This window comes from Apodemus sylvaticus, chromosome 5 (genome assembly GCF_947179515.1).
Source record: "Apodemus sylvaticus chromosome 5, mApoSyl1.1, whole genome shotgun sequence".
Taxonomy (NCBI): Eukaryota; Metazoa; Chordata; class Mammalia; order Rodentia; family Muridae; genus Apodemus; species Apodemus sylvaticus.
This window is the reverse complement of record NC_067476.1, coordinates 71,075,016-71,097,226: the sequence shown is the minus strand read 5'-3', so window position 1 is coordinate 71,097,226 and position 22,211 is coordinate 71,075,016. Positions and strand designations below refer to the sequence as shown.

The window sequence follows — 22,211 nt, the reverse complement described above, 5'->3', positions numbered from 1 at the left end:
AGATATTAAGAAGTGATTGTTGCTTCCTGTTACTTTTGTTATTAGAGGTGAAGTTATGTTTGTGTGTCTCTCTTTTTGTTTTGTTAAAAGGTGATTAATTTCTCACTTTTTCTAGTGTGCAGTTTCCCTCCTTTTGTTGGTATTTTCCATACATTATCCTTTGAAGAGCTTGATTTGTGGAAATTTATTATGTAAAATTGTTTTTGTTGTGGAATACCTTGGTTTCTCCATCTATGGTAATTGAGAGTTTTGCTGGGTAGAGTAGCCTGGGTTGGCATTTGTGTTCCCTTAGGGACTGCATGACATCTGCCTATGATCTTCTGGCTTTCATCGTCTCTGGTGAGAAGTCTGGTATAATTCTGATAGGTCTGCCTTTATATGTTACTTGACCCTTTTCCCTTACTGCTTTTAATATTCTTTCTTTGTTTAGTGCATTTGGTGTTTTAATTATTATGTGACAGGAGGAATTTCTTTTCTGGTCCAAACCTTTCTCTAACCAGTCAAGCTGCTGCATGAATAAAAACACCAAACAAACTTAGTTCAGAAACAATGGTAACTCCATCACTGGGTGTAACAACTAGAATCCTTTCCAAACCAGTCAAGCTGCTGCATGAATAAAAACACCAAACAAACTTAGTTCAGAAACAATGGTAACTCCATCACTGGGTGTAACAACTAGAATCCTAATCTTGTAAGCCTTATTAAATCTAAATCCTCTGGTGGTGAATCCTGGAAGATTTACTATCTAAACAGGGAGACATTAGTAGGTACATCTTGTCTCTTTCCTGTCCCCTTGCAAAAGCCACTAACTTGTATTTTAAATTATCTTAGTTTGCAATAGCAGCTTTCAAGGACCAGACCTACACAATATATTTTTACTTAGTTGCATAGGTACAATACCTTAAACAAGAGTTGAAATATAATACAGTATATTGAAAGAAAAATGATCTTAAATTAATCAATATACAAAATTCCAGATGAATGTAAAAATATTTTTGGCTCTTTGTTACTTTCTAGTCTAAAAGTAGATTCAACAAACCACCCTTTTATCCTGCATTTCTATATACTGCCCCCCTTTTCCCCACTTCTCCTGGCACTAGATAGTAGATAAAGAAGAATAGAGTACAGAAAAAGAAATAGAGAAATCATTGAATCTAACCCCCTCCTGAACTTTGTTTTCTCCCTGACAAAGTTCATGAACAACTTGTAAATAATCCCCCCTTAAACAATGACAAACATCTGTTACCCATCAAAGAACCAAATACCACCCACTTCAATCTTTTTGGGAATGGGGCATTGTTCTCTTAAAATTGATATTAGATACCTTTCAGAAGTTGAAAGTAAACTTCTGTTAATGGAGACTCTACATCCATAGGAAAAATAGGATTCAGATAATTCAACTTTAATCTAACCTAAAAATCTTCTTTCCGCTATCCAGCCTCCATAGTAACAGATTGTTCCAAACAAGTTGACAATGGAAAGAAATCATTAATAATCTTGATCTTCTGTGACATCTTTCTTTAATCTACAATAATGGCAAATGTAGCAAGATGGTTTAGTTAGGATCCCTATTGCAGTAATTAACACCATAACAAAAAATGACTTGAGGAAAAATGCTTTATTTCATCTAAGGTTTTCAGGCAAAAGACCACCATTGAGAGAAGTCAGGGCAAGAATATAATCAGGGTAGGAATCTGGAGGCAGAACTAATAAAGAGGCTGTGGGGAAGTATTCCTTACTGGCTTGCTGAAAGAGAAAATGAGGAAAATGAATAAAATCTAATTAGGAAGAAGAGAGAAATAAAGGCAGAAGGGTTAAAGAGCATAAATAACAGTAAGAGCATATGGAGAAGCTAAATTATTTATAATACACTAAGTCAGTGTACATATATATATATATATATATATATATATATATATATATATATATATGAATAAGCTATACATATATAGGCTTTTTTATTTTTTATATAATTTTTTACCATTAGGTTAGAGTTGACAATGTTTTCTCCAAGAGCTAAAGACCAACAGTAACCTCAACTCCAGATATGAAAAGGTCTCTTTTCAGTTGTTGGTCTGAGTTGTACTAGAGATTACCAACACTTTGTAGGCTATTGCTATTTCCCTTGGTTTCTCTCTAGAGGTGAAATGTAGGTCCCTATTACTGAAGACACCATGGATTTTAGTTACAGAACCCAAACATCCATGAATGGGATCTGACCTGAATGCCTACTGTCTGAGGACTACCTTTCATGGTAGCAGAAAGCTTAGGGTAGATGGCTGAAGTGAAAGTGAAACTACTGTTAAGAACCAGAAGATCATAAAGTTTGTTGTGGTACTATGTCTCCAATAATGTCAGAAGCCATACCCATAACATCTTGATAACATGATAGCCTAAACACGAGCTGACCAAGGACAACAATATAAATATTCCAAAGTGCATGGTAGAATATCAGAGTCGTTTAATAAAACAAAAAACTAAAATATGCTGAACATGCCAGAAAGTCTTCCCTAGGGCAGAGGTATCCAAATGCTTATTCAATATGAAATAGCCTGCCCTAAAACAGGCACACAAGTAACATTATATAGACTGAGCAGGCTACATTTAGGAATTCATTTGTATATACTTATACATACATGCTTGTAACAACAACCAATGAGGGGGAAAAAGTCCGTGAATTTGAATGAGAGAAGGAAAGTGTATGTGAGACAGTTTAAAGCAAGAAAAAAGAAAGAATGATGAAATATATTAAATAGAGCAAATAAAAGAAATAGTTTTGAAAAATCAGAAATATATTAATAATATAAATGTCATTGTGGCATATATATCTAAAGTACATGAAATTTGAATGCAAAAGAGATACCTGCAGCTCAATTATATTATATCTAGATACAACAGTTAAATTTTGAAATCGGCACAGTTAGGTCTTACCAGATTATAAATAGAATTAGGGTGGTAGCTTGAAATATGAGATGAAGATCAACAGATACAGAGTAGCAAATATATAGAATATTTGGAATGATCTAGTGTAAAAGTTGTCAACTTTTGTCATCAATAATATAGTTTTGACATTTTTAATTAAGGAGATTATTGTATTTCTTGCTACAGAGGAGAAAAGTAGATAAGTATAAAGAGCAGATAAATAACTGAATAAAATAAAAGAAAATTATTTCATATATGCAAATTTATGGGTTTGTAGAATGTTGCTATTTGTTTAATATATACAGTAAATAGGAATACAGTTCAGGAATAGGCTAATTAATAAAAAGGTTGGGATGACAATTTCACGTGTTTGTATAGTATTGGAAGTACATCCTTTATTCCAGGCCTTCTGTTTCTTGGAAAAAGTCTTGAGGTGTTCAGCAGCTCATTTTAGGGGCTTGAAACAAGTTCTTCTGCTGGCATATCCTGGATCTGAATCAAAAGACTATATAAATTTGTTAAAGAATTTCAAGTAGGCAGATGGCATGACTCTGGGTTTCCTGGTAACATGAGGTAGGTGGAGATTTCATGTAGCCAAATGTTTTGGGAGCTGTAGGTTCCAAACAAAAGAAAAAAGGCCAGGTGTTAGTGGTAGTTTCTAGAAAGCAGCTGTGAATGTTAGGTGTCTTGAAGAGAAGGAGGGAGGAAGACGAGAGAAAGACATTGAAAACTGCAGGACAAAATGGTCAGGCCAGCTATAAAGACAGTCTCATTCCAAGCACACTTTATTATTTGACAGAAACCTTTAAAGACAGAAGGGTCTTTAAAGATGTACTTGAATTTATAAAAGACTAAAACTGTCAGCCCAGAGTATTATACCCAGCAAAACTACCTAGGATAATAAAAGGACTAAAGGATTTTGTGATCATTAAGCCAGGTCTACACAGAATACTAAAAGCAATCCTTCAATTTAAAAAACAAAACTTACCTAAATAATCACAGGAAACAAATAAAATGGTAGGATAAAAAATGTCAAAGAGTTCTGAGAATAAATCCCAATGAATTTTTCTTATAGGAGCATATACACATGTTGAATTCCTTCAGATATTGTCTGATATATTGATGTCTTTAACTTCATTCTCATAGGCTGAGAGAAAAAAGTTCCCTGAATAAGATGGAAATATGTGGGGGCTAGTTTTATCCATTTGTAAACTAAGCTGAAAATGGACATTTAGGTCATAAGGCCTTTGTGATCTAGAAGATCTGATTTGTAAATGAATACATGATCATGATGATATTTGTTCATTGGATCTGATGATAAGCATGATTACAAGGATAAGACTGTTTGTTTGGTGGTCCAGCATTTAAGAGATACCGGGGGCCAGATTAATTGAGAGTGCTGGTCTTCACACAGGGTCACCCTCAGCTTTCTTTCAGCCTTCCCTAATTCAAGAGCAGGGGTCAGCTGCTTCTTCTGTCCATTGGTTGGGTGCAAAATCTGCACCTGACTCTTTCAGCTAGTTGTCGGGTCTTCCAGAGTGCTGTCATGCTAGACTTCTCTTTGTGAGTGCTCCATAGCATCAGTAATAGTGTCAGGCCTTGGGACCTCCCCCTTGTGCTGGATCCCACTTTGAGCCTGTCGCTGGACCTTCTTTTCCTTGGGCTCCTCACCATTTTCATCATAATTTTTTCATACAGGAACAACTATGGGTCCTTGTTATGAGTCCCCTAGCACACATACAATAGAGGACTATTGGGTCTATCTTCATTCGGAGCTGACACACGTAACCCTCAAGAGACTGGAGGCCCCAGGGAATTTAGAGTTCAGGTGGGGGGGGGTAGGGACATCCAGGTGGTGACAGGGGGAAGGGAGTAGGTATGGGATGTGGAACAGTCAGTGTGGACAGGGGTTGGTATGATGGGGAATAATATGTGGAGTGTATAAAAATACTTAGTAAAAATAAAAATAAAAAATAAAAAATACTGTAGCTCCATCCATTTGCCTAAGAATTTCATGAATTCATTGTTTCTAATGGCTGAATAGTACCCCATTGTGTAGATATACCACATCTAAGTAAGGTAACCCAGACTCAAAAGGTGAATCATGGTATGCACTTGCTAATAAGTGGATATTAACCTAGAAAACTGGAATACCCAAAACATAATCTACACATCAAATGAGGTACAAGAAGAAAGGAAGAGTGGCCCCTTGTTCTGGAAAGACTCAGTGAAGCAGTATTCAGCAAAACCAGAACAGGGAAGTGGGAAGGGGTGGGTGGGAGGACAGGGGGAGAGAAGGGGGCTTAGGGGACTTTCGGGGAGTGGGTGGGCTAGAAAAGGGGAAATCATTTGAAATGTAAATAAAAAATATATCGAATAAAAAATTTTTTAAACAACAACAAAAAAATGCTCAACTTCACTAGTCATCAGGGAAATGCAAATCAAAACAGCCCTGAGATTTCACCTTACATCAGTCAGAATGGCTAAGATTAAAAATTCAGGAGACAGCAGATGTTGGCAAGGATATGGAGAAAGAGGAATACTCCTCCACTGCTGGTGGGGTTGCAAATTAGTACAACCACTCTGGAAATCAGTCTGGCAGTCCCTCAGAAAACTGGGCACCTCATTTCTGAAAGATCCTGCTATACCACTCCTGGGCATATATCCAGAAGATTCCCCAGCATGTAATAAGGATACATGTTCCACTATGTTTATAGCAGCCCTATATATAATAGCCAGAAGCTGGAAAGAACACAGGTATCCCGCAACAGAAGAATGGATGCAAAAAATGTGGTATATCTACACAATGGAGTACTATTCAGCCATTAGAAACAATGAATTCATGAAATTCTTAGGCAAATGGATGGAGCTGGAGAAAATCATACTAAGTGAGGTAACCCAGTCTCAAAAGATCAATCATGGTATGCACTCACTAATAAGTGGATATTAGCTTGGAAAACTGGAATATGAAAAACATAATCCACACTTCAAATGAGGTACAAGAAGAACGGAGGAGTGGCCCCTAGTTCTAGAAAGACCCAGTGTAGCAGTGTGGGACAAAACCAGAACAGGGAAGTGGGAAGAGATGGGTGGGAGAACAGAGGGAGGGAAGGGGGCTTATGTGACTTTCGGGGAGTGGGGAACCAGAAAAGGGGAAATTATTTGAAATGTAAATAAAAAATATATCAAATAAAATTTAAAAAAATACTGTAAAAAGGATAAAACTATAAACCTAGAAACTGCTCCTATTTGAAAAGAAAAAAAATTCTTTCACATAGAAATAGTTATTCGATTAATAATGACTTGAAATAAAAAATTAATGAATGGAATAAAAACATGATGACTTTATCCCACAGAGATTCAGAATTCAAACAACTTCACTTTTTCAGAACAGAACTGTGATTGGCTGGTATTTTTTCCAAAAACTATGTTAGATACAACAGCGATTAAAGTTCTAAGTTGTCTTCCTCAGAGCCTTAGTGCTTCTTGGTTATAGTTGCTCTCACTGTCAGAGTAAGGCTGTCCTCTGCAATATGCAGCGTGGAGAGGAGACTGGATTAACATTCCTCTTTAGAATGATTTACACATAAGTTGCCTTACTTAAGTACAACATAATGTGAAACTGTTAGTTACTAATCATCTTATTCTGGAGTTTTTTTCACATTATGAGTTTCTCATGTCCCTTGGCATTTATCTACTTTCTTTCTTTGCAATATCTGAGCCTTTATCCTCTGGAGATTATTCAGAGGAAGCAACCTATCCAGGGGAGATTTCTTCATTTGAATTTGATCCAAGTATTAAAACAATGTAATTTGTAATGATTTTGAAGTCTTTTATGTTGCATATAATGATAATGCAATGCATTGGCTGCCCATGAAAAATTACCTACACACATAGTGGTTTCCCCAGGAGAATTCTGAAAACTCTTTAATGTTTACTGGTATTTTAGTCTGTGAGATGTCAAATTTTCTATAAATGTGTATCACTTCTCAAAGAAGTTTGCATAAAGTAAAATCTACCTTTGGTGATAATTTTGAGATATAGTGTAATTTTTTTAAAGTAGAAGAGAAGATAATTGAGAAGAATTGTGAGTGAATAAAAGACTAAAGAAGTCTCTTTCAACTTGTAAGCAAACTTTATCTCTAGTTTTGCTGTGAGATTAATCTGGTTTTCTTTTGTTAAATAAATTATTTAATAGTTATGCTTATAGAATTTATTCTTAACCATAAAATCAAGGTCCTTTATGATGATTCACCAAAAGAGAAAAATTCATATAACTATCATTACTTAATTTCTTCTTTTTGCATGTTGTTGTTCACTTGTAATATCAAAAATGGGTTGGAGTGAGTTATTTTAATTTATGTGGACAACTATAACAACTTTAATTTTGATATTTTTGTAGCAAATTTATTTAGATACCTTTATACAAGTATTGCTATTATATTTAGATGTCTTTTTATCTGTTCACAATTTCACTTATGTCTTTATAGCTAACAGCCGTCTTTATTATTATAGATAATGATTTTTCCTTCAAGGTCAAATCCAAGACCTGAGTTCTTGAAATCTTGTATTAGGTAGTACAAAATGAATATTCTTTTTATGTTTCTAAATACATGTATTTTTAAAGTTGCAATGTCTTATAAGAGACACACAAATAGTGAATATAAAAGTGACAAATACACCAGTTAATTGGAGCATACTTGTGGATATTTTGTTTTTAGTTTCAAGATCTCATTAATATTTATTTTTCTTATTAGCATATAAAAAGTTTTATATGATACATGTATGATAATATAGAGAAACTAAATTTTTACTTGGTTTTATAGATTATATTTTATGTAATGTTTAACAGATATACAATATATTTTTATAAATATTACATATTTTATGTGTTAGAGTACAAGGGAAATTACCATTTGTTCTTGAGGTCCAATATACATTTTATATATACATCTTAAAATGATGCCAGACAATGTGTCAATATATACACACATCAAAACTTGTTGTCAGATTATCTCTCATAAACAATTACCTCGACTCATTTTACTAGTATGTTTCTACCATACTCTTAAATACTATTAAATTAATTTTGGAAATGTACCAATGACTAATGTTTAAAATACAGTTTTACTATTCTACAGTTTTATAGTACTAACTTTGACAATTTTGTAAATAAATTTAAGGAATCTGCTTTTATTGTGATGTGGTAATTATTAAACTGGGCTTAGAAGACTTGACCCAGTGAAATTCAGCCCTGGTGAATACTTTAATGAAAGTAAAGGTATAACATATGATAGAAATAATAATATTCAAGGGTCAGTACTGGGCATAGTGCTTCACTGAACAGCTGAGCTATTTTCTGCTTGTAGCTTCTACAAATCCAGATCTGAATGAGATGTTGGCCACAATGAGAATGATACACAGAGAGACAGCATCAGGTCTGGCTTCTCAAGAAAACTTCGCATTCAAACATCATCTTATTTGCTTGTTTCTGGAATAATTCACCCTCTCACAGGTAAATAGTCTTTGTATCTATCAGTGGTAAAGTGAATATTTCCTGGGACACAAGTAATATTAAAAGCACAGTATTATTTATACCTCAGATGGAAGGAAATAGTTCTTTTGTTGAAATGAATTATAATGTCTCATAGTTGTTGGCCACATTGTAATACTCAGAAATTTTTTAAGAGTTTTCACCTTCATGCAAACTATGCTGCTTTTTATGCTTTAAGAGAAAGGAGATTCTAAGTATACTTCCCTGGTATAACTGAGGAATTATGACATTGATAAGATTATTTTGTGGCAGTAGTTCATCTTCACAACAATGGAAAGAAGCTCAGATTCAAAAATAAACCCATGACTGTGCAGCCCATGTTGTTTACCACTGTCCCAGGATTGTCTTTTCCTGTGAAGACACTGTTTTTATGGATGTGAGCACTGAATTTCTAAGTGAGCACTTTGTACCTGGGAGGATAATACTTAAAACCAATAATCTGTGTTCTTTACCTAGTCCTCAATTTCTGTTTTCTCCTGTTTTACTACCTATGTTATTTAAGAGTGAGGAAAAGCTAACTACTGATAAAGTACTTGTTGTTATCCTATATTAGAAGAACTCTGAATTATTTGAATACAGTTAAATCAAGGATGTGTAACCAGAATTACAGTTCCTAAGAAGTCTCATAAAAATAATTGAAATAATTGCTGTAGACAGAAATGTGACAAATGCCTTTGTATTTATTTGATAGTTTCAAATCAAATCTCTTAGGATTGTATGACAGTTCCATGTTGACTGAAAGTCTTAGGAGAAGTACAGGCCATCTGCCTAGTCTTCAATCAGCTTTATAATCCTAGAAATTGAGATCATATTTTGACAATATTTTTACCAGATAAAATAATTTACAAGATTAATTTAGATACTGAATTTTTGATAATTTGGAAACTCGATTTCTAAAAAGTTGGAGCTATCATTTTGTCATTGCTGACATGTGATGGTAAATGTGTTTTAAGAATAATTCTACGATTATAGTACATACAGCCAATGAAGTCATGAGAAACAGAACACAACTTGATAAAAAATCATCATAGGAAAATAAAACATTCAAAGGAAAGGTTTATTTAGTTTCTTGGTGGAAGCAAAGACTTGTTTACTAATTTCACACTGGAGCTTATCACTGTAGAAGACAATGATGAGGATGTTCTCCATATCCTAATAAAATCATATCCTTAACTCTACTCCAGATACTGTTCTTTGGAGCTGCCATCTCTGATATAACCCACTGAAAGAACTGATGGGAGAGAACAATATTACAGAATTTATTCTCTTGGGTCTCACTCGGGATCCTGCTGGGAGAAAAGCACTGTTTGTCATCTTTTTACTCATCTACATTGTGACAATGGTGGGCAACCTGCTCATTGTGGTGACAGTCATTACCAGCCCCTCTTTGGGCTCCCCAATGTACTTCTTCCTTGCCTCTCTGTCACTCTTGGATGCTCTTTTCTCCACTGCCATCTCACCCAAGTTGATTGTGGACTTATTCTGTGATCAAAAGATCATTTCCTTCAGAGCCTGCATGAGCCAACTCTTTATAGAGCATTTATTTGGTGGTGTTGATATTGTTATTCTGGTGGCAATGGCCTATGATCGCTATGTGGCCATTTGTAAGCCACTGCACTATTTGGCCATCATGAATCGAAGGGTTTGCATCACTTTGCTGATATCTGCCTGGGCTGGAGGTTTTACACACTCTCTGATTCAAATTGTCTTTGTGTACGACCTTCCTTTTTGTGGCCCTAATGTCATTGATCATTTCATTTGTGACATGTCTCCATTATTGGTACTTGCATGCACAGACACTTACTTCATTGGCCTCACTGTTATTGCTAATGGAGGAGCCATGTGTATTGTGATCTTCACCCTCCTCTTAGGTTCCTATGGAATCATCCTAAGATCTCTTAAGACTCGAAGTCAGGAAGGGAGGCGCAAAGCACTCTCCACATGCAGCTCCCACATCCTGGTAGTTATTCTCTTTTTTGTTCCATGTATTTTTATGTATGCCAGACCAGTTTACAACTTTCCTATTGATAAATGTATTACTGTTTTTTATACAATTATCACTCCCATGTTGAATCCTTTAATATATACCTTAAGAAATTCAGAAATGAAAAGCTGTATGAAAAATCTCTGGTATAAAATGCTACATGCTAATTAAACTGAAACGTCTCTCTGGTCAAATTACTTTTCTTTTTATTTGAACAAAATAAATTAAGAATAATTCTTATAAAGGGTGGTAACATCTACTCATTGTATTTATCTAGAATCCATTTCTTTAAGCAAATACTTTGAAATGAATTTTTTCATAGAGATTTTAGTCTGTATGGCATTATTTCAGTGTTATACAAAAAGGATATGTGATCTTGCCAATCCCAAAACAAAACTATGTTCCGCATGAACGTATTTGTTCTGTTCTGTCTTGAAATTTAAATAGGAGTCATTACAAAAGAATTCATTCTTATAAACTGAGAAATGATAAAACAATATTGGATATTTATGGTCACTAAATCTGTCCTGAACTTTGTAGGATTATAACTAACAGACATATTTCTGGAACTGAAAGAAAGCTTTGAGATATCAATCTTCATCTGTCCATCTGAACAGTACAATTGTACAGCTACAGTGTGCACATTGCTGTAAGATGACTCCTTTTCCTCACAGCAGAGTTGTGCAGCTACAATATGTACATTGACTCCTACTCCTCAAGTCACTGTCTTTACTGTCCCAGTTCAAGTTTTTCAATTTATAATTATGTTGTGCCTAGTGTAGGACACTAATAGTTTAGGAAACAATTAATGAACAGTTTGTTAGATCATGTGCAGCTGGTGATGAAACCAGATTCTTGTTCTTAAAGGTATACTAAACTTAACTAGTAAGTAACTTTTTATGATCTTCTTGACTAACACATCCTATTTTCCAAAATTTTTAAACAGTCATTTAATGATTGTGAATTGACAAGATATTGTAGAAGCATCATCTTCCCAAATGTGCATTCACCATCAACATTTTACTTATACATTTACAAAATATACTATGTGTATTCAAATTTTTCATATATGCAAAATATCTCTGAGTATTTTAAGTACATAATTTTTCTAGAACAAAAGAGGAGTGGAGATTGCTTTGATTGCAATATGAAACCATCATCTATGGTTTACAGGAGATTATTTTCTTGTTTTGCTTTGTATTTTTTTAAATAAATTTTATTGTGGTGCTATGGATCCTAATTGCTAATGAGAAGGCCTGTTAGGTAGATAAATCAGCCATCTCATCACCTGGCATATTTAATTTTAGTTTCACTTTGGTTGCAAGGCTAAAGCCAAGGCCAGCTAATGCCTATGCCATTGGAATCTATCAAATGCATGTCAATGTCATTACCTGTCATCCTATGTTCACTAGCTGGAGCAGCTGATGAAAAGAAAAGGTTTCAAGAGCTAATTGTGATGAGATCAATTTCTTTTTATATAAAATTTCACTTAAAGGTTTTAAAACAATATATTTATATTTTCCATCTCCCCCAACCCCAGCACTTCTGAATCTTTCCCACCTTTTCTCTACATCCTTATATATTTTTCTCTCTTTCTTGCTCAAAATGAAAGAAGAAAAAAGCAAAGAAAAACAACTTAAACTAGAAAATCTACTAAGGCAAAAAATACCAAGTAAACAAACAAATAAAAACATGGAGCCCTTTGGTATTGGTCAACTACTCCTAAGCATAGGACCTAGCCTGTAATGTGGTTACACACTCAGTAATTTTCCATTTGAAAAAAATTCATATCTTTTTCCTTTTCAACCAGGAGGCATCAGTTGCAAATAGCTCCTTGGGTAAGGATGGAACACTGTGTCCACTTCCTACTTATGTGTTTGGACTTTGTCTGATTTGATCCTGTGTAGGTCTTGGGGGTTCTATTCCAGATGCTGTATGTTCACATCTGTATCAAGCCTGTCATGTGTGGAAGATGCGCTTTTCTTGAAATATTCTATCATTTCTGCCTCTTACAATCTTTTTGACTCATTTTCCATGCAGAATCCTGATCCTTGAGGGTAGGAGTTTGAGGAAGACATGCTATCTTGTTTTAACTTAAAATTTTGGGGAATTATAATATCATGAGAAAATTTCTTCCTTCTCCTCACTCTCTTAAAATCCTGTCATGTCCGCTTTTTAGGATTGTTATTATATATATATGAGTGTGTGTTTATATATAAACATATATTACTATGAATACATGCTGTCTGTGTAATGGAATTTACATTTATGTTTTCAAGGCTGACCATTTGGTATCAGGTAACCAACTGATAGACTCTTTACAGGGAAGACTGTTCTTCAGTTTCCCAGCATTACTTAATTGCCTGTTGCTCTTTGTATAAGGTTCAGGCTTCCTGGACTTTTACTATCAAGTTTGGCATGTCTTTGGAACAGGTTTTTCTGCTTTTGTTTGGGCAGTCATGTTCATGAGATTTATATTACTGTTTTCACAGACTTACAGCAAAGTCTATGATCTTTTTGTTCTTAGAATCTTTTTACCAACTCTTTTGCAAAGATTATGAGCCTTAGGTGCAGGAGATATTGTAGCTGTATCCATTGAGAATGGGTTCTACAACTCACCATTTTGAATCTTTTTTTCCCTTTTAAATGGTCTCCATCTACTGAGGGATGAAGGCTATACTTATCAGTAGGTATAATGATCATTGCTTATTGTTAGGGGATTATGGAGTTTTGTAAATTAGTGACTGCAATTTCTCCTCCAATAATGAGTAGTACCTGATTTTCTAGTACCAACATTCCTTTTCTCTTGGTGATCTGATCTAAGTCCAATTAGAGAGCGTTGGTTAGTGCCAAGGCATGTGTGATATTGATGTGCTCTGCTATGTTGCTTGCTATGATGGCGGCATATCCTGCTGTGCTGGAAATTCATGTGATTTATAGGGGCTACTGCTGGGTATGATTGTTGATTAACTCTTTACTTTGGAATTCTGTATGGTGCCTTTTGTTATCATACAAGTTAGTCCTCAGGTAAATTCCATTCAAATTTGTTCTAGCTTAGGGATGCCTGGGCCCTGTTTTTGTAGTATCTTTAGTATCTTCTACCGCATTTGGTAATCAAGGGCCACAGGAATAAGTTGTATATTTGGAAGTCTCTTAGTGATGAGAAGAGGGCTTCTCATGTCTATAATTGGGGTTTTGGGCTTTGTGAGGGAACATTATTAGTGCAGATGAGAAAAATTCATTAAAACTATATTTGTATGGTTATATACTAAATTGTATGCATTTTGGGATTTTAGGTAATTTTTTTTTTTTTTTTGGTTTTTTGGATTTGGTTTTTTTTCAAGACAGGGTTTCTCTGTGTAGCCCTGGCTGTCCTGGAACTCACTTTGTAGACCAGGCTGGCCTTGAAGTCAGAAAGCCACCTGCCTCTGCCTCCCAGAGTGCTGGGATTACAGGCATATGCCATCACTGCCCAGCTAGGAAAGTTCTTAATATGACTTTGTTTTGCTTTTTAGCCATCCACATTGTTATTTTACCCACTTCCCTCCTCCAGTATTTACCTCTTACCCCCTTCCCTAAGAATTCTTCTGTTTCCCATCTCTCTCTCAGATTACATTTATACTGCTATTACCTTCACCCTCTTCTCACTTTGCTCTGTATTTAACTCCTTTCTCTTTCCTAAGGAGCACTGCCATTTGCCCATTTCCCTCATCAAATTATTTATATTCTGTTATTCCTTTCTCTATTGTTCTGCAACATCTGTAGCCTGACAATGGTCTCTATTTACTGCCTTGGTTTTTGTAGTTACTATGGTCTATTTACACATAAATGAAAACTTGGAGGTTAGAACCTCCAATGAGAAAGAACATGTTGCTTTTGTCTTTCTAGATCTGGATTGCATCCTTCAATATGATCTTTTCTAGTTCCATGTATTTACATGTAAAGTTTGTGATTTTACTTTTCTTTACTGCTGAGCAGTATTCTATAGTGTACATATGTCACATTTTTATCATCCATTTATCGTTGCAGGATATTAAGGTTGCTTCCATTTCCTAGTTTTAACTTTTTGAAAGTTCTTGACACTAATTTCCACAGTGGCTGCACCAGTTTGCAATCCACCAGCAGTGAACAACAGTTCTGTTTTTCCTGTATCCCCTCCCAATTTGTTGTCTCCTTTTCCATTGACCGTAGCTGTTCTGACTGGATAAAATAAAATCTCAAAGTGGTGTTGATTTGCATTCTCTAGTACTGGGGTTGATGAACAATTTTTATGATATTTCTTAGCCATTGTTTTTCTTGTTGATCACTCTCTACTCAGGTCCTAGGCCCATTTTGTTTTTGAATAGTCTCTCTCTCTCTCTCTCTCTCTCTCTCTCTCTCTCTCTCTCTCTCTCTCTCTCTCTCTCTCTCTCTCTCTCTCTCTCTCTCTTTCCTGTCTTTATTATTTGACTCTTTGATTTTTAGTGCTCTTTGTAAATCATGGATATTAAGTCTCTGTAAGATGTACATTATCTTCCATTCTGTGCGATGTTTCTGTCACCTGGTTGATTGCTTATTTGTTGTGAAGAAGCTTATTATTTTCATGACGACCCACTTGTCAATTATTGGACTTAATTCTTAGACAAATGAAGCTTTATTCAAAAGTCCATTCATACTTCTACATCATGCAGTGTTACACACATTTTCTTCTTGCATGTTCAGTGTCTCAAATTTCAGATTTAGGGGTTTGATCCACTATAGTTTTGTTTTGGTTTCATTTTGTGAGAGATGGTAAATACAAGACTAATTTCACCTTTTGTTCTACAGATTGTCATCCATTATTTTCAGCACCATCTGCATTATTTTTCCATGGTATATATTTGTTTCTTTTGTCAGATATTAAATGGATAAAAATCATGTGTCCTTGTATTTGGTCTTAAATCTAGCTTCATTGTTCTACAGAAATATTTTTGTGCCAATGCCATATTGTTTTTATTGCTATGGTTCTATAATGTACTTTAAGATCTGGAATTTTAATAAACACAACATTGTGGGTTTGCTTTTTGTTATTTGTTTGAACATTTGTTTTGGCTGAGGTTTGTCTTTGCTATCTGGAGTATTTCTGGTTCCATATGAATTTTAGGATCATGGTATTTTTTTCTGTTTCTGAGGAGAATGAGATGAGAATTTTGACTTGGATTGCATTGAATACTGTAAATAGATTTTGGTAAAATGGTTATTTTCACAGTAGTAATTCAAACACATTATGAACATTTGATGCATTTTTACTTAGTGTCTTATCCTACCTATTTTTCAGTTTTAAAGTTGTAATTATAAATGACCTTCACTCCTTTGGTTAGGGTCATGTATAGATACTTAATTTTCTTTGAGGCCATTGTGCACTGGATTGTACCAATGGTACTTTTCTCTGTATTTTGGTGCTAGTGTATTGAAAAACAATTGATTTTTGCATGTTGTTCTGTATCCTGCCACATTGTTGAATTTTTCATCATTTCTAGATGTTTGCTGGTACAATTTTTGGGACCTCTAATGTATAATAGGATATCATCTACAAATAGAGATATTTGACTTCTTTCTTCCCTATTTGCATCTCTTCAAATTCTTTCCCTTGCCTTTTGCTCAAGTTAGTAATTTGAGAGGGGATAGTGGACATTCCTGTCTCCTTATCTCAGTGGGATTATGTCAATCTTTCTCCATTTTTGGATGATGTTGGCTGTGAGTTTCTCTAACATAGTTTTTATTGTTTTGAGAAATGTGCCTTCTAGTCCTATGATCTCTAGGACTTTTAGTCATGAAGGCATTTTGGATTTTGTCAAAGGCTTTTTCAGCATCTGTTTAGGTGATCATGTAATTGTCCTTAAGTCCCTTTATGTAATTTATTACATATATTAATCTATGTTTGTTGAACCTTTCTGCATTTCAGCAATGAAGGCAAATTGGGTATATTGAACAATATGTTTAATATATGCCTGTATTATGATTACGATTACAAGTATTTTATTGAGTAATTTAGTTAGGTTTTATTATTGATATTGACCTGTAGTTTACTGTCTTTCATTTTTATGTTTTTACATAGTTTAGAAAGTAAAGTGATACTGGATTTATAGAAGAAATTTGAAAGAGTTTTCTCTCTCTCTTCTTCTTCTTCTTCTTCTTCTTCTTCTTCTTCTTCTTCTTCTTCTTTCTTCTCCTCCTCCTCTTCTTTTTCCTCCTCCTCTTTTTCTTCCTCCTCCTCCTCTTCCTTCCCCTCCCCTTCCATTATTTAATAGTTTACAAAGGAGTGACCACAATTCTTTGAATGTTTTGTCAAAATTTTGTGAGTTAATCTGATCCTGGACCCTTCCTTCCTTCCTTCCTTCCTTCCTTCCTTCCTTCCCTCCCTCCCTCCTTCCTTCCTTCCTTCCTTCCTTCCTTCCTTCCTTCCTTCCTTCCTTCCTTCCTTCCTTCCTTCCTTCCATCTGGAAGGCTTTTTAATCCTATTTCAATGTCATTTTTTATGGGTCTGTTTAGATTGTTGATTTCTTTGTTTAATCTTGGTGGTTTGTTTGGCTGAATCTAGAAATTAATTTCCTTTAGGTTTGTCAGCTTCATGATATATAGGATTTAAAAATATTACCTTATAATATTCTCATTCTTTTAGGGCCTGTTGCTTACACATTTCTGATTCTGCTAATTTAGGTGCTCCTTTTCATGTTTTTTGTTTGTTGGGTCAAAGGTTTGGGCCATTTGTTTATCTTCTTAATGAATTACTTGCTGGATTTGTTGTTGTCATTTCTTTGTTGTCTTGATTTTTGCTTCTTTTATCAAATTTTGTACTGACTTTTATCATTTCTTACCATCAACTGAATTTGGCTTTGTTTTTTCTTGTTTTTCTAAATATTGAATACTTAATCATGAATTGAAAAATATTGTATGATTAAGCCATTTATTTGTGGACTTTTCAATTTTTTAATGTTCACACATAGAGTCATGATTTTCCTTGTTGGTTTGCTTTCAGCATATTCCAGAGATTCTGTTGTGCTTTATTTTTCTTTGATTCCAGGAAATTTTTTATAACTATCTTAACTTCTTTGACTCATCATTAAGTAGTAAGCTGTGGAATCTTCATAAAATTTCACATTTACTGGAGATTTTCACACTTTTAAGTGTTAAGTTAGATAGGATGCAATGATTTTAGTCTTTTTTAATTTGCAAAGATTTGTTTTTGTCTCCTAGGATGTGGTCTACTTTAGAAAAATTTCCATTTTCTGCTGAGCAGAATATGCTTTCCTTCTAGTTTGTGTAGATATTCTGTAGATATCTGTTAAATCCTTTTGATGCATGTTACCAATTAATTCTGACATATTTTTTTATTTTTTTATTTTTTTGTCTACTGGAGGAAATGCAGTATTGGTGTCACCTGGTATTAGTTTACTAATGTTAATCTGTTTCATTAATTTATGAAATTGTGTTTTCCTGAGTTTGGTTAATATGTATTTAGGATAGTCCTGTCTTCTTGTTAACTGTTCCTATCTTACTTGTGAAGTTACTATGGCAACTCTTCTAAAAAAAAAACAAAACATTTAATTGGGGATGGCTTACAGTTTTAGAGGTTTAAATCATTCTCATTGGAAGAGTGGCAGACATGGTTCTGTGGAAGGAGCTGAGTGTTCTGCATCTGGATTAGCAGGCAACAGGAAGTGAACTAAGCCACTAGACACAGCTTGGACTTCTGAGACCATAAAGTCCATCCTCTAGTGACACACTTCCTCCAAAAAATAATACTTTCTTTCACAAGGCCATACTTCCTAATAGTGCCACCTATATTGGACCAAGCATTCAAACATGTGAGTTATTCCTTTCAAACCACCACAGTTCCTTTGAGTAAATGAAGTGTCTTTCTATCTCTTCTGATTAGTTTTAAATTCAAGTCTATTTTGTGAGATATTAGGATATTGGTATCTGCTTCCTTTCTGGTCCCATTTTATTGGATTACTTTTATTTATCCTTTTATTCTAAGGTGGTTCCTATGTTTAACCTGTTTTTCTCATAGGTAACAGATAGATGCGTTTTGTTCCCTAATCAATTCACTCAGTCTATGTTACTTGACTGGAAAATTAAGGTTATTGATGTTTAAAAGTTATTGAAATATATGTGCTAGTCAGTCATTGTATTCTTGATTTTTGGTGCTGTTCTAAAATGTCAGACAACCTTTAGAACTGAATTATATAAATTATTCATGAATGTGCTATCTATATTTGGTACCACCAAACAGTCTCTGATCCACCAATCTGACACATACTTATGTATGAATGCTAAGCTTTATAGCTTAGGCTTGTTCCCAATTAGCGTGTATAATTTAATTAATACATTTATTCTAATCTATGTTCTGCCACATGGCCCATTATCTCTGCTTTATTCCTCACATCCATTCCTCCTTCCAGGTCTGGCTGACAAAAAAAAAATATGTCCTTTTTTTCTGATTCTTTCCCAGAGTTCCTATCACTGTTACCTTTCCTCTTCTGTCCCAATATATGCCATTGTATCTTCATTAGATGAGTCAGAAGGCAATAGAGAAGAATGTTTATAAAACACTGATATAGGTAATGCTTCATAAAAATAACAACACCAAAGTCCAGACAGTATTCAGACTCTGCTGGTACAAAATCAACATTTGAAATAATACAAAGACAACTCTTACACAATATAGAAGATTATACCAACATTTCCCCCTCTTTGTTCAATAAAATCTCTCTAATATCAATAAACTATGCATAATAAGAACAACTATAAGAACTGTCAGGTAAGAATTACAGTCACAAAGTCATTTGTACTTAGCTTACTTATAGAAAATATTCCATTCTCTATCCTATGTTGTTGAGACCAAAGTTCTGTACCTAAAACACTTTATATCAAAACTTGAATTTATCAACCTGAAAACATCTTTTAAACTGTAAAATATTTTCTAAAATCTTATGCAACCTTGGCTTAATATGAGACTATAACTATATAGCCTTCAAACCCATCAGAGAGATGAGAAGGATAAATATTACCTGAGTAATCAACAGGTACAGAATAAGCAACTTCAAAAACTATAGAAATGACAGAGACTGCTGGATACCTGGACATTCATTCAAGATTTCTCTGCAATATTGGAACATCCATCTTTATCCTACAGGCCCAGAATAGCTGACACACTTTTTGTGATGCAGGAATTATGAAGGTCTGGTTTACCTAGTCTTGGCAAATTTTGGCAGTCGACTTCCCAGTGCCCTACTTGTCTACGATTTGGACAGCATGTTGTCAGCAGTCAAGGCAAGGGCAGTTTTTGCCCAGTGTTTAGCTTTGCCACATTTGAAGCAAACTCCATATGAAGGGTCCTCGATGCCCATCATCTCCTTTGAAGTAGACTGAGGATGCTTCCAGGAGGAGCTATATTTCACTGTCATGAAAAAGCTTACGTTATTAATAGATATTCTATATGTCTCTGAAGTATTTGAAGACCATCTATCTATCTAAAGTATATATGAATAGGTAAAGCTTGCTTGCTTCTACTTCCTATCTGATTAACTTTGAAAACATCTGCAGGAGGCTAAATAAAGCTAAGTTCTGTAAGTAACTAAACTAGTTCCTAATATGGACATGTTTGATTGACTGTCTACTAACCTGCCTTTCTTAAGTATTCTATACATTTTGTAATAGTAGTTTTTAAGGACAAAAACTTTACATTATATTTTAAAATGATTTTTATGTGTACAAATCTTTAAGATTTGAAACATATACAGTCTGTATGCCCATAACTAAAACAACCTTAAATTTCTATCACTATTCAAAAACCCATACCAATATAAAAAAAATTTGGCCTGTTGTTAATTTCTAGTCTAAAAGTAGATCCAATGGTCTATAATTTTATCCTTTCATTCCTATACCTCTTTTAGATCCCCCCATCCTCTCGTGTCCCCTAGCACTATGCAGGAGAGAAAGGAAGATAGATAGAAAAAAGAAAGCGAGGGAAAAGAATTCCTGGATCTAATGTCCTTTATTTTGTTTCTTCCCTGACCAAGACCATTAGTAACTTGTGACTAACCCTCTTAAACAATGGCAAACATAAATTACCTCTTAATGACCAAAAACCACTCACCTCACCTCCTTGAAATGGGGCCATTTTGCTCTTAAAGATTACCTATTTTCTGGGGGCAGTGGCATTCTTTGGGGGCACAAAGAAAATTGGGATATAGAGCAAGTCCTAGAAAAGCTAGCTCTATAATTTGCTGTCCAGTCTCCGTGTGGTAGGAAAGTATGGGGCTTAACTAAAGTCCTGGCTGGAAGAGTCTGTGAGGCTGGACCATTTTAGGTAGTTGCTTTGAAGTTGTCCTGAATATAGAGTTTTGAGGAAACCACTATTGAAGCAGTCTGTGATGTTGGATCATCTCGGCTACTTGTCTTGACTTCATTGGTGTCTGGTCCTTTTGCTCTGCAAATACACAAGCTTTTAAAAGTAATGTACATATCTGTTTAACACATGTATGGAATGTGCATTTGGGCCAGATCAGCTCAGGATGATTCTCTGCTCTTTGTTTGAGCAAGAAGGGTATACAACTTTATATGTCCATTTGAAGTGCATAACCAAACTATAATATAGATTTCCATTCATTCCATATGAAAGGTTTGCATGTAATAATACATCCTGAGAACTCTGTAGCCAACAAGTTTTACCGGCTATGCATAGAACTTCATGTCTTAACTAGTCTCAGAGCTGTTCCCATGTAGAGGGATAAGTATATATGCCACCTGTTTTGTTGTTCTTTCTCTTCCTACATGTCTGCAGCCAAGATTTTCAGGAAGCCCACCCTCATCAAATCTAATCTTTATTTATTTTGAATGAGTCACAGCTTTTCATTTTATGTTGAAACAAATACACAACCTCTCACCTAGCACTATACAATTCTTGACTTCCATTCTGAAGTTAATACAGCCTTAAAATATATAGGCTGGTTTAATTCAATAGCCATTTCTAAAATCAAAAATACAGTGTTTTTCAACAGCTATGCTATTTATCTCATTGACATTGAAAAAATATAAAGTCAATAAAGCATTGTTTAATCTATTTTTGGGATACCTTATATTCACTTTCTGTTTAATGAGCATTTCTTTTAAAGTCCTGTTAGATCTCTGCACAACTGGTTATCCTCTAGGATTGTAAGATATATCAGTAATATGTTTTATATTGTAATCTTAAAAGAATTTTAATTTACTAGATTCATATGTTGGAGCATTATGTTTTTGCTATTGTTGTTACTTGTTTTTGATTTGTTTTTCTGGGCAGGAATTTATGTTTATAACATTGCCTTGAACCTACATGCTGGAAAAGCATATGGACATTATAATAACAAAGAAATTATTGAATATTTATATATAGTTTCTTTACAGAAAAGTTATTCTTTGACTGGCAGGAAATAAATGGCTCATGTTACTTTTGTTTGTTTTTGTTGTTACTGTTGTTTTGGGGTTTTGATTTTTTTGGCAGGCCTTGAGAGAGGCTCCTTAGTCAGTTTTCTGATTTTAAGGAAATGCTTAGAATTAAGGAATTGTAGGTCTTTGGAAGACCTACATTTATAAACCCCGTGTCTTTTCCTTCCACATCTTCTACATATCACAGAAAAGTTTCTCCCTGAATTATTATTAGAGAAAAAACTATCCTTAGGAACTGTTTGTTCATAGCCCTTTAGGAAATGACCTGAACTTTTATATCCACAGCAATGAACATTTTGA

The 22,211-nt window shown here is 34.5% G+C and overlaps 1 protein-coding gene across 1 annotated transcript; it reads left to right on the top strand.

Annotated features, from left to right (window-relative positions):
• Nucleotides 1–9,710: 9,710 nt before the first annotated feature.
• On the top strand, nucleotides 9,711–10,631 carry LOC127684418 (olfactory receptor 4A16-like). The gene has a single exon (XM_052181346.1). It carries the CDS (start codon nucleotides 9,711–9,713, stop codon nucleotides 10,629–10,631), a length of 921 nt encoding a protein of 306 aa, XP_052037306.1.
• The last annotated feature ends 11,580 nt before the right edge of the window (nucleotides 10,632–22,211 follow it).

Bases quoted from the DNA above. Each gene is read 5' to 3' on its own strand.
- LOC127684418 (XM_052181346.1), top strand. From the start codon at position 9,711: ATGGGAGAGAACAATATTACAGAATTTATTCTCTTGGGTCTCACTCGG.